This window comes from Nerophis lumbriciformis, linkage group LG30 (genome assembly GCF_033978685.3).
Source record: "Nerophis lumbriciformis linkage group LG30, RoL_Nlum_v2.1, whole genome shotgun sequence".
Lineage (NCBI taxonomy): Eukaryota > Metazoa > Chordata > Actinopteri > Syngnathiformes > Syngnathidae > Nerophis > Nerophis lumbriciformis.
In genome coordinates this window covers 18,659,617-18,673,722 of record NC_084577.2, presented here as the reverse complement: position 1 = coordinate 18,673,722, position 14,106 = coordinate 18,659,617, and the positions used below count along the sequence as shown (strand labels likewise).

The 14,106-nt window shown below is 41.1% G+C and overlaps 1 protein-coding gene across 2 annotated transcripts in view; it reads left to right on the top strand.

The window, feature by feature from the left end:
• Positions 1-14,106, top strand: part of clpb (ClpB family mitochondrial disaggregase) — a 93,367-nt gene that overhangs the window by 41,252 nt on the left and 38,009 nt on the right. For both annotated transcript variants that reach the window (XM_061925757.1, XM_061925756.1), the window contains exons 6-7: positions 8,943-9,040; positions 12,496-12,610. In XM_061925757.1, the coding sequence (XP_061781741.1) occupies positions 8,943-9,040; positions 12,496-12,610 (213 nt within the window). The remainder of the gene's footprint in view (positions 1-8,942; positions 9,041-12,495; positions 12,611-14,106) is intronic.

The following is a 14,106-nucleotide window of genomic DNA, read 5'->3' as shown; positions in this document are numbered from 1 at the left end:
GACGGAATTTACATATTATCTATACAGTATATAATGTATACTGATATATTATATTATTATATAATATATAACAAATCTCAATTACCATGTACAATATTACAGTATATGTAACAGCTGCAGCAAAAAAAGTGCAGCATAAAATAAGAAGTAGATCCAGTAGAAAATGTACATTAAAAACAAAAAGAGGTAGCTAACATTGAAGCAGTCAGGTAATAGACAAATATCATCTATTAACAAAAACGACAAAAAATGTTTTGGGTGAAAATGAAAATATCGATCTAAACACTGATACTGATAATACCCTTGGTATCGACACTAGTGATATATGCATCGATCCGCCATGTGTTCTCCTGGCCGCTAAACACCAACAATTTTAATGTTATCCTCTCTCTAGACTCGTATTAATCTACACGTTAATGTCCTGTTAATATCTGCATACTTTCTGCTGTAACTTATTTCTTGTCTTGTTTCAAGCTCGCTTAGTGACAAGCTTAGTGGTTAGCATGGCTGCTCCTGCTTGCTCTTACTGTACAGTTTATTCGCCACAATGGAGGTAAAGATGATTCATTTAGTAAAGCGGACATACAGTGCAACCTCGATTTACGAACTTAGTTGGTTCTTTAACATGGTTCGTAAATTGAAAAGTTTGTATAGTGCAGCATAGGTCCCCATAAGAAACAATGTAAACATGAATAATTGTTTCTAGCCTCGACAAAAGTCCCTATTTTAGTAAAAGAATGCACACTTTGACGTTGAACATAGTGTGTGCGTGTGTATTTATTTAATTTTTTTACAATCAAACAAACATAAAGGGACGGCGTGGCGCAGTTGGGAGAGTGGCCGTGCCAGCAACCTGAGGGTTCATGGTTCGATCCCCAGCTTCTACCAACCTAGTCACGTCCATTGTGTCCTTGAGCAAGACACGGTAGGTTGTGAGTTCAAACCCCGGCCGAGTCATACCAAAGACTATAAAAATGGGACCCGTCCTGATGGGTCATGGTTAGCACCTTGCATGGCAGCTCCCGTCATCAGTATGTGAATGTGTGTGTGAATGGGTGAATGTGGAAATAGTGTCAAAGCGCTTTGAGTACCTTGAAGGTAGAAAAGCGCTATACAAGTATACGCGCACATACACAAAATCCTCTTGGTGCTATCAAAAACGTTAACATAGTTGTTACAATAGACTTGGGCAAATTAAGGCCCGGGGGCCACATGCAGCCCGTAAGGCTTTTCAATCTGGCCCGCCGGACACTTTAAGATACACACTACTCAGTGGCCCAGTGGTTAGAGTGTCCGCCCTGAGATCGGTAGGTTGTGAGTTCAAACCCCGGCCGCGTCATACCAAAGACTATAAAAATGGGACCCATTACCTCCCTGCTTGGCACTCAGCATCAAGGGTTGGAATTGGGGGTTAAATCACCAAAAATGATTCCCGGGCACGGCACCGCTGCTGCCCACTGCTCCCCTCACCTCCCAGGGGGTGAACAAGGGGATGGGTCAAATGCAAAGGACACATTTCACCACACCTAGTGTGTGTGTGACAATCATTGGTACTTTAACTTTAACTTTAAACTGTAGCTGCCATTATGATGTGCAGTGATGTTTTCCCATTTACGTAAGTCTTGAACTATACAAAGTATTTCAATGGTTGGTATCTGCTGTTTTGCATGATAGACTAGTTACTATGGTAATCTAAGTCACAGCAGCTCAGACGAGGTACCAAGCAGTGTGGGTGGGAAGCGTTTCTACAGAGTGTTTCCAGAGCGGCCAGCCTGAAATGCGGGGGTTTTTTTCTTTCGTTTTTTTCGCGTTTATATTTAGCTGTGTTTGTTGCATTTTTGTTGCGTTTCGCTTGATTGTAAAATATGTCGATCGAGAGGGGGTGTGGCGTTCATACGTTGTCAATATTCAGTGTTTTATCGTTCATAGTTAATATTGTAAATCCCACATCCGTTATTTTCATATACATTCTGGGTGTCTCATTCAGTAAAAAAGCTTGAAATTCCATTCCGTTTTTTAAGGCGGTCCGTCATAACGTTTTTAGCATTCAATCAGACGTTATTGTGAGGTTTTGTATTAGTGTTCCTAAAAATCTGATACACCGGCCCCCAGGCACATTTTCTTCTCTAAATTTGGCCCCCAAGTCAAAATAATTGCCCAGGCCTGTGCTACAATATCAAAGTTAAAACGTGGCTATTGAGTAATGGACAGCGTAAACATGTGACAGGAAGTGACGTCATCCTAATGGCATAGCGGCACACAAAATGAATGAATGAATGAAGCGTTCGTACACTGAGACATGGTTCCCACAGAGGCATATTAGGCGTCATCTAAAGGATTGTAAACCGAAAAGTTTACAAATAGAGGGGTTTCGTTAATCGAGTTTCCACTGTATTTAGTTAGCTGCTAGCCACCTGTCAGCCATAAAGCCTGATCTGCATTGAAAGGAATTAATCGGCATTGGCCGATCACATACTTTTTTCCAAAAACCATCCGATACGGATCGGTGCCCGATCCTAACATCCCTAATTAGTGATCATACATGCTCTTTTCTTCTTTGCAATCTACAGTTTTTCAAATGTCATCGCTTGAATGCTCATGATTCAAAACAGTATTGCAAAGCTCATTTGAAATTGATCACTTGTTCACACCACGCCTCTGTTCACCCCACGGCACCCGCACCTGTCGTTGACACACACACACATGCATTTATAGACCCTGGAGGCAGAATATCCCCCTCAGTTTCCAGGCGAGCAGCTCTTAAACAAGCCAGGCCTAGTTGAACTGTGACCTCCACACAGAACAAGCCCTCGGGGTAACGCCACACTCACAGGAAGTGCCTTTCATACATGTGGGCAAGAGCAAAATGTCTCATTTCGCCAATTAAAACATGCACGTTTTCCTGAACACAACCGCTTTTGTCAGTCATTTAGGAGTTTACGCCGACTTTTCATACATGAAAAAATGACACGACTACACTGCACAATGGCACAAGTATTAATGTCTTGTTTATATTCATGATGGATGGGGCGTTCAAAGCCGTCTGTCCCGTCTCACCCCTGCCCCTGTGAGCACACTTAAACAAATCACCTTGTATAACTCGATCAGATTTCCCGTGGACGCATATTTGAAAAATAAAAGGTAAGAACTTTCGCAAAGCAGGGACATTTGTTTTTATGCGCCAATTGGATTACGGTGGGGGTATTACAGCTTCCTGTTGGACAGGGCCATCGCTCGGCCGGCGCCGCTATCACGGCCAATAAGCGTCTTAAGGCCACAAACGCCACCATGCCCATTTTGAATTTGTAAGCAAGTTTCATTATTCATTTGTGTTCAGCCGTTACCTCTTTTGAGGCGTGATCACCGCAAAAACTTATAAACCACAGCTTGAGGATATTTTGCCGCTTTGTGCGCGTGTCATTTAGGTGCACGCCGTGTGTATCTTTTACCTTATTTCCCCTGTGTTAGTGTGTGTCCATCCTACCCTAGTAGCCTTGGGTTTGCTCTTTTGGCCTGAGCCGGCCTCACACCCGCGTGTCCATCCATCACAGTCTCCCCGGCCCACCCTCGGGCCTCGCCGCACCCCACAAGTCTCCCTCGCCCTACCTGCAGAGGCTCTCTAGCTTCTCCCTAGGCTCCACATCAGGTCCTGGGGCCAGGGGCACTACTCCTTAATGGACGCCACCATAGGTGGTGGCAGGCACACCAGCTCAGACGCACACAATGCAGAGACAAGGACACACACATACACATGCACAAAGACCAGCAGGGGCTCTCTCCTGCCAGCTGCTGTGAAAGAGCAGGCGGAGGAAATAGGAAAGGGGAGGGCACCCCTAATAGGCATAACTAAAGCACTCCTAATGAAGGGATCTTGTGTATGCAAGTGTGTGTGTGCGTGTGTGTGTGTGTGTGTGTGTGTGTGTTCTAGTGTTCAGCTGTGGTGTCTGTGTGTGTCGTTAGTGTTGATCCAGTTATAAAGTGGTATGGCCCAGAGGGTTGGCCTGATATTAAAGCCCTAAATGATGCTATTTATTATGTTGTGTGTGCATTTGTGTGTGTGTGCGTGTGTGTGCGCGCCTTATTGCTTTCCTCCCTCATGTTTTTGGTGGGGTGTGTCAGTGTATTGTTGTTGAAATCGATCGCCTCATGAGCAGGTCACAGTTTTTTAGGGGTTTATCGATGTGATTATTAGTCTCTGTGGTCGCCGCTCAGAGAAACGGGAACGCGCTCCCATCTCTATTGATCGCGCACACTGAGAGCGTTGTTAAGTGTAGCTTACTCATGTGATTCCTACTCCTGCCCTGGCTATTGTCTTTTAGGGTCGAATCGCTTGTCAGAATAACTTTTTTTTTTCCAACTCTAAATCTAATAGCACACGCATTAAACTACTCAAAAAGAGGTTTTGTCCCATTTCGTGCAACTTAATTTCATTTTTGGACAAGGTTTGGGAACTAACAGGAGTGACTTTTTAACTATAAAATTAGCCATATACCGTCTATGATAATAGGTGTTAATAATAACCCCATCACAGTGACGCAACAGGATTAAAAAAAAATTTTTTTATAAACTAAAAACAATAAAAAATAATCATCAAGGTAACTGGATTGTGTTGAGATCTTAGTCAGTAATTTTGCATAATTGCACTATTTGTTATGGGAAGTGATGTCGAATGATCGCGGTTATTGCAATGAAATACATAATCATATTTAGTGTGTATTTGTTTTTTTAATTATGTTAATCTAATTGTTATTGTCGAACACTGTCTGCATGCCTGCAAATTGTCTCGCCGCCTTCTTGTGCTGGAATGACAGCAACAACGCAGCACAAAGATCATATGTAGCCACGGCGAAAAAGAAGTGTCACTCAATGATGAGATTTTGTCAGTGATCTTGGGAATTTTCAATGATGGGGATAGAATGAGTCACGTCTCACAGACTGAGTGAAATGTTCATAATAAACTTAAAGACGTATCAGAAGTGTGTTTGTGTAAGTTTGAATGTTGTCTTGTTTATTTTGTTTTAGAGTGATCTATCTGTTACACGAGTTTTGGAGAAATGGCATCACTTCCAGAGTGAATAGATTAAGTAATTACAGATCACAATTATTTTCTTTTTTTATCGCTTAAAAAACACTAATTACAATAGGTACCACTGTATTTTTGCCTCATTCCTGTGAGAATCCTGCGTGTGACTGAAGCATTAAGAAGTGGGACTTTCCAGGACTTGCTGCAGTGTGCTCAAACCACCAGATTGTATCTGTGAGCAGGTAATAATGTATCATCTCTTTCTCGTTTGGTCTTTATCAGGTCGGTAGTGCATTCTTCACGCATTCTTTGCTCAAACTTAAAGTGAAGGATGAAGCAAAAATACAGTGGTGCCTATTGCATGGTTGGCTGTTACAATTTTGTTCCAAACTTTTTATTTTTATTTTTATTGGACACCTTAAATCAGGAGTATCAAACTCATTTTAGATCAGGGGGCCACATGGAGAAAAATATACTCCCAAGTGGGCCGACCTGGTAAAATCACGGCACGATAACTTAAAAATAAAGACAACTTCAGATTGTTTTCTTTGTTTAAAAATAGAACAAGCACATTCTGAAATTGTACAAATCGTAATGTTGTTGGGGGTTTTTTACACTTACATGTTGCGGTTAATAGTATTCTATCTCTTTTTGTCGTTATTTATACTTTCTGAATAAATTAGGTATCTCATTGGTGTTCATTTTCAATCCATCAAGATAAAAAAATAATATCAATATCAAATTACAGAAAGTTATTTATGTAGTTTGCTCATTTTCCTCAACTGGTACACTGGTTTATTTTTTTTTTTTACATGTGTAGCATAATCTACAAAGATACAAAGAATTGCTATTGCGACGTCTAGTGGACACACTTAGAACGGCAATTTCGGAAAATATATCAAATATCGAGTTTAAGCAAAAATATATCGAGATATACTTTTTCCTCCACATCGCCCAGTCCTACTTCCACTGTAGAATGGTTATTATATAGTTATTTATATGATATGTAGATAGCACATATTTAGCCATCAAAAAATCCCACTACCGCATGACTCTTATTGTCGTAGTTCCTCTGTTTGTTTTCACTGAAAATGTAGGCTACCGTAATTAGCAACAATGAGAACTTCCTCTCTTAGACTTATTCTTAGACATCCTTTTATTGTCATTCAAATTTGAACTTTACAGTACAGATAAGAATGACATTTCGTTGCTATTAGCTCGTTGTAGTGCAGGATAAAAGAGCAAGAAGGTGCAGATATAAATAAATAGATTACTGCACAGATAAATATATTGCACTTTTGCATATGCATCCACGTTTATGGATGTATGTTATATTGTCTTTATATTCCAGCGAGTTCATCCGTTTTTGGGGGGGGATTATTATGTTGCGTTCAAGAGTTTTATGGCCTGAGGGAAGAAGCTGTTACAGAACATGGAGGTTCTGCTACGGAGGGTGCGGAACCTCTTTTTAAAGTCCAGCAGTGAAAACAGTCCTTGGTGGGGGTTGGAGAAGTCTCTGCAGATTTTCTGAGCCCTGGTCAGGCAGCGGCTTTTTGCGATTTCCTGGATAGGAGGTAGAGGAGTCCTGATGATCTTTTCAGTTGTTTTCACCACTCTCTGCAGAGACTTCCAGTCTGAGGCACTGCAGGCTCCAGTCCAGACAGAGATGCAGTACTCTCACTGTATTTGTCTACATGCTTACTGGTCAGAAGACACTATGACAGAAATATACTTTAAAATAATTACTTATAGCGTCAGTGACACAGTCAACTCTTTATCTACACGAGGTAGCTCATTTGAATAGGTATTTAACTCGAGGAGATCCTTCAAGATGTCAAAGAATTCCGTCTTTGCCCTTGATGATGGTTGAGGCTAAACAAACCCGACAAACAACTATTGACAAATATTTGAGTGCCAATAACAATCGAGCTTAACCGCAATGGTGTCCAATGAAACAACCATTTAGATATAATTAGCATTATTATAGACGTGCAATTTCTGAATAGGTGTTATTTAAAGGGGAACATTATCACCAGACCTATGTAAGCGTCAATATATACCTTGATGTTGCAGAAAAAAGACCATATATTTTTTTAACCGATTTCCGAACTCTAAATGGGTGAATTTTGGCGAATTAAACGCCTTTCTAATATTCGCTCTTGGAGCGATGACATCACAACGTGGCGTCACATCGGGAAGCAATCCTCCATTTTCTCAAACACCGAGTCAAATCAGCTCTGTTATTTTCCGTTTTTTCGACTGTTTTCCGTACCTTGGAAACATCATGCCTCGTCGGTGTGTTGTCGGAGGGTGTAACAACACGAACAGGGACGGATTCAAGTTGCACCAGTGGCCCAAAGATGCGAAAGTGGCAAGAAATTGGACGTTTGTTCCGCACACTTTACCGACGAAAGCTATGCTACGACAGAGATGGCAAGAATGTGTGGATATCCTGCGACACTCAAAGCAGATGCATTTCCAACGATAAAGTCAAAGAAATCTGCCGCCAGACCCCCATTGAATCTGCCGGAGTGTGTGAGCAATTCAGGGACAAAGGACCTCGGTAGCACGGCAAGCAATGGCGGCAGTTTGTTCCCGCAGACGAGCGAGCTAAACCCCCTGGATGTCTTGGCTCACACCGTCCCTTATGCCACCGAAGATGATCAAGAGAAGAATATAGACCCTAGCTTCCCTGGCCTTCTGACATCAACTCCAAAACTGGACAGATCAGCTTTCAGGAAAAGAGAGCGGATGAGGGTATGTCTACAGAAGATATTAATTGATGAAAATTGGGCTGTTTGCACTCTCAAAGTGCATGTTGTTGCCAAATGTATTTAATATGCTGTAAACCTAGTTCATAGTTGTTAGTTTCCTTTAATGCCAAACAAACACATACCAATCGTTGGTTAGAAGGCGATCGCCGAATTTGTCCTCGCTTTCTCCCGTGTCGCTGGCTGTCGTGTCGTTTTCGTCGGTTTCGCTTGCACACGGTTCAAACCGATATGGCTCAATAGCTTCAGTTTCTTCTTCAATTTCGTTTTCGCTACCTGCCTCCACACTACAACCATCCGTTTCAATACATGCGTAATCTGTTGAATCGCTTAAGCCGCTGAAATCCGAGTCTGAATCCGAGCTAATGTCGCTATAGCTTGCTGTTCTATGCGCCATGTTTGTTTGTGTTGGCATCACTATGTGACGTCACAGGAAAATGGACGGGTGTATATAACGATGGTTAAAATCAGGCACTTTGAAGCTTTTTTTAGGGATATAAAATTTTACCCATCACTCGATGGGTAAAATTTTGAAAAAAACTTCGAAAAATAAAATAAGCCACTGGGAACTGATTTTTAATGGTTTTAACCCTTGTGAAATTGTGATAATGTTCCCCTTTAATGTCTCTGAGTGTTCTTCATCCTGTTGAGGCACGTGTGTGTGGGTGACTAAGGTTGTAAGGTGGTGGCCTCAATCAGGGCAGAAGGCACCGCTAACCATCTTCTTTGACCCTGCCACACTCCACACACACACGCTGTGTCATCACGTTTGTCCTCCCCGCTTCCTTCAAGATGTGACCCCTGCATTTGTGTGCACGCTTTGTGCAATAGAGGACCCCCAACCTGCAGCAACCTGCAGTGTGTAAAGGTTGTGAGCGGATGTCGTGGACACAGTGTGTCACCGCCGTTACCGATATGAAACCCCTGCTGGGCCATTGCATGGCACGCCTGCTTCACTGCAGTTACTCAGTGACCCCTGAACCTGTGTGACCTCTAACCCTCTCGCCGACTTGTTTCCATCTGCGTTTTAAAACCTGCTGATGAGGTGCATCATGTAGAAATATCCAAGATGACGATGTTGTTGTTTTTGTTGTATGCTTTTTGTGACCCTTTTCCAATTGACGGCGAATCTGTGTGCTCGCATGCAGGTGCAAACCCCCTACACATCAATAGTCTGGGACACACAGCGCAGGCCTACGCCAAAGAAGGAGAGGTGCGCACACTTCTGCAGGAGTGGGAAGGAAAGGTAGGACATGCTCCTCACATTCTAATGACGTCTGGGGAATGTTTAGAATGTGCAGGCAATTAGAACAACGTTGGTTTAAATATGTTCAAATGTATGTTTCCTGGTAAGCGCATATGCACACACAGAGAGAGACACACACAGAGAGAGACACACACACACACACACTGACACAATGACACAAACACTCACCAGGACGTCTTTGCATGAGTGACAGCTGCTGGGGTGCACCAGAAATGTGAAAGCTGGTAGATGTTAACAGGGGTTAAAACCTTTTCAAGAGTTAAAATGTGACAAATCAATACACTCAACCCCACACATCACTACATGAATATAAATGCAGTATAATTGTATTGTAACTAGGGCTTCCCGATCCGACATTGATCCTATATCAGCAAAATTATAAGGATTACCGTACTTTCCGGCCTATAGAGCACACCCTTATACAAGCCACATTCACTACATTTTTGGGGAATTTTTCCCCCATATATTAGCCGCACCAGACTATAAGCTGCAGATACATACGTTGTGAAATTAGTTACTTACACAGAAAGATTTTGGAAATGTTTTTAATGGTTTCCAAATGGTGTCTGTAACACGGCAGTAAAACGGCTGATCAAACAAAACAGAAGTCATCGTCAAGCTAGCTCTACAATCAGCTAAATAGACTCAATAACTCCACGGCGATGCCAAAATGAATTTACTGAGGAATTTTTGAAACTGAAACAATACAAATAGAATGCCATTGTAAGTTAATAATACTAACACACTCGTAAATGTGTTAGCGTATTAGCTAATGCTAATGACACTAGCTTAATACAAATATGCATGAAAACACTCATATAGACATCACACATGGGACGGTTTAGTTAGTATATACAGATTTAGTTATATTGTAAAACTTACAAACATTGCTTGGAGTGATGAATAAAGAATTTGTACAAGTAGAAACGCTATGGGCGGCTACAAGATGGAACGGCACTTCCATTATAAATCCCTAAAAAGAAGGGCCTGCATTGAGCGAACTCGCCCAAAAAATGGCGCCATAGCACAAACAGTAACACACCTTTTCAGTGTCTTTTCTTGTTTTGTTTTTTAAAACTATTTGCATTGTGACCATCAGCGACGAAAAACCCAAATATTAGCTGCACCGTTGTATAAGCCGCAGGGCTCAAAGCGTACAAAAAAAGTAGCGGTTTATAGTCTGGCATTTATGGCATATCTGCATACATCTAAAATCTCCGCTATAAATGCTCTGTTGCAAGCAGTCCTGCAGCGTGTTTATTTGTGCAAAACTGAACAGCCAGTTAACATCTAAATGTCCTCCAATAAACACACAAGATTGGTCTTTCCTTCTATTTTAGTCAAGTCTTTGACAAAAGGTGAACATGGTAGGCTATAGGCTACTAGGAGCTAACAGCTACACAACAGCTAAGCACACAATAACTAGACATACGTAATACAGTAAGTGTCCTTCATTGAACAATATTGCGGTGTCAATATTAACAAATATTACTTACAGATACAAAGTTTCCAAGGCAGAAGCGTATTAGGAAATATCCAGTAACAAATGTGAGTCACGAGCTTAACTTAATTAATTATTCTGTCTTTCTTTTCTATCCCCACACTGTTTCTACTTGTAAGTACTCTGTGTGTGAGCGTTGTTTAACATGCGCCTCTGCTCAATTTAGCAGCAATGTCACAACGTGACGACAGCGTGCCGTCAAGTCCGGGAAAAAAAGGTATTTTTCAGAAGCAGTATAGAACCGTTTTTAATTCATCAGTACCGCGGTACTTTCTTAGTTTCAGTATACCGTTCAACCCGAGTTCAAACTATACACTACTTTGTATTAGAAATGGCTACACCGGAGGATGCATGTCGGACAAAAATGGCGGACCCACGCAAAGCCCTTGGGGTAAAAATCTACCATATATGGATAATCTGCTGATGTCACACCAGGGAAAAGGGTCACACCAGCTCGTTTGGAGGAAGTAAGGAAGGCAAGATTATTTTATAAATATCTCTGCAATGCCTCCACGGTTTGACTTCAAATTTATGTAGGACTTATGCAAATCCCAAATACACAATAACACATACCAATAGGTAAGAAAAGTTGGTTTTGCATTTTAGGGCCTCTTTGGGGGGGAAAAAAGTTTACTTTTAGCACACTGCAAAAAGTCAGTGTTCAAAAACAAGGAAAGAAAATACAAAAATTAGAGGTATTTTACTTGAACTAAGCAAAATTATCTGCCAATAGAACAAGAAAATTTGGCTTGTCAAGACTTTCCAAAACAAGTAAAATTAGCTAACCTCAATGAACCCCAAAATACCTTAAAAAGAGTATATTCTCACTAATAACAAGTGCACTTATCTTGATAGAAAAAACAAATACGAGACGTTTTTTCTCAATATGTTGAAAAATATTCTTAAATTAAGTAAATGCTAGTGCCATTATCTTGACATAATGATATGCGCTCGGCATTACATTTCTTGAAACCAGCAAACTTACACTAAAAACTAGTTTATTTTTCTTAATGAAAAGGCAACAAGGCAACCGCTTGTTACTCTTGGGGTCTACTAGCCGCTCAGGCAAAAAAATGCATTTTCCCATCGATAACATGCCACATCGTGCCAAGTGCGTGCTCTTTCAGTCAATTAGTGCGCAAGGAAAATATATATATATATATATATATATATATATATATATATATATATATATATATACACCGGTGTGTATATATATATATATATATATATATATATATATATATATATATATATATATATATATATATATATATATACAGCCCGGCCCCCGGCCAATTTTTTTTCGACTGTAATTTTAAAGAATTTATCTGAATGTGCATGAACTATTTCTATTTAAAATAGTTTGAAATGTCGAATGTTTAAATATTAACTGTCAGCTTACTGTACAGTGCCAACTGTACTACTATAAGAGTACATATTTTCTATTGTTTCATTGAAAATAAAACAGCAAAGTCCATTTGGCTGTCATCTGTTTTAATTATGAGACACAATTGTGTCAAAGTCATGATTTTTTATTTTATGCTTGAAATAAGAAATTATGACTTTAAAAAAGTAGTTTTATACTTGTGAGTGTTGATAACACAGCTTTGCAACAGTTGATATTCTAGTTTCAAGCATGTTTTACTCAATATAGGCCATAAAATCTCAGCAACAAGCTGTAATATCTTACTGAGATAATTTAGGTACAAAACACTTAAAACAAGTAAAATACTCTAACATAAAATCTGCTTAGTGAGAAGAATTATCTTATCAGACAGAAAATAAGCAAATATCACCCTTATTTGAGATATTTCATCTTACTTAGATTTCAGTTTTTGCAGTGCAAGTTGTAAACAGCCTGTTTAAAAAAGTAAAGGACTGTTTTTTTGTTACTTTTTTCTACATTCATTCATTCATCGTTTCCTTGTAGTTCCAGGAGGCAAAAGCTAAGCGAGAGGCGGAGGAGAGGAGAAGGTTCCCCCTGGAGAGGAGGCTGAAGGAGCACATCATCGGACAGGAAGGGGCCATCAACACCGTTGCTTCAGGTAACTTGTGGTATACAATGCATGTAGGCTATTAATGTAAAACATTACATCCACCCCAGCACCTCATCTCCCTTCTCTCAAGTGTGTTTACTTTCTTTTCTTTACTTTCCTTTGGGTTTTTGTTTTGTTTTGTTGGTTTTCGTCCCTGCTTTGCTGTCCTCAAGCAGGAGGCGGGTTCAGACAGACCGGTGGACGCTGTAATTGGTTAATTGTGATGAATGTGCTGTCTGTCAGATGCAGTGCACAGGTGCTGTGTGTGCATGTGTGTGTGGGAGAGAGGGAGAGACAGCTGAGGAGGCCAGGCTCGGAGCCGCCAGTTAACGCGATTACCGAGAGAGGAGACATACTACAGACTCCCTCATCCTCCCCCATTTGGCTTTCTCTCCTCGGTCCTCCATCTCCATCACACCCACTCGCTCTCCATCCCCCCATTCGCTTTATGGCCCATACAGTTCCTCCAGCATCTTTGCGTCATGGTTTCTTGGACGCCGCATCGTTACAGGGTCAGGGCTGGATTATAAGCAGTGCGGGGAAGTAAAGTGCACTCTACGGACAAAAGTATTGGGACAACTCCCACACTCTTCTGGCAAGGCTTTCTATGAGATTTTGCTGTGGGATTTTTGACCATAGGTCACTTGTGTAACGCAAAAATGTTTGGGTTGAGGTCAGGGTTCCTATGTTATACACCGAACTCATCCAACCATCATTTTTTGTACCTCGTGAGCATTGACTGGCAGTGATAGTGCAAAGAGGAAGGAGGATGAGTTAGAGCACAATAACACGGAGACAGTAAAGAGCCGATATTACACCAGGCATCCATAGAGGCCTGGTATTGATCCGTGTGTGTGTGTGTGTGTGTGTGTGTGTGTGTGTGTGTGTGTGTGTGTGTGTGTGTGTGTGTGTGTGTGTGTGTGTGTGTGTGTGTGTGTGTGTGTGTGTGTGTGTGTGTGTGTGTGTGTGTGTGTGTGTGTGTGTGTGTGTGTGTGTGTGTGTGTGTGTGTGTGTGTGTGTGTGTGTGTGTGTGTGTGCAGAGGGTGGGTTATGTTATTTTTATGATGTTTTAACAGTTTCTGCTTAGTTCATTAGCTTGCTAGAACTTAATCTCCCCAAGGCGGAACAACTGTAAAGTATTGTTAAGAGCGAACGCTACCTCATCTTTTATAATCAACATTTGTGTCTGGGGCTGGTGTCAAATGATGTCTGATAATGCAGAGTCAAGTGGAAAAGAGCGTGACTCTAAGCGTTTGAAAAAAAGAAATGACACGATCCGTGCCGGCTTTGTGCGGCAAGAGAGAGTCGTGGCTCTTTGGGAAAGTGATAAATGGTTGTTGTTATCGTGGCAAATTGTCCTGAAAGCTATACAAGACGTGGCCACATTGATAAGGGAATACAGCTTATTGATCTCAGGGATGTATTAAAGGGACTGTAACACACACACGCACACGCACACACACACACACACACACACGGAAAGTGAAAGAGAACACAGAACAGTC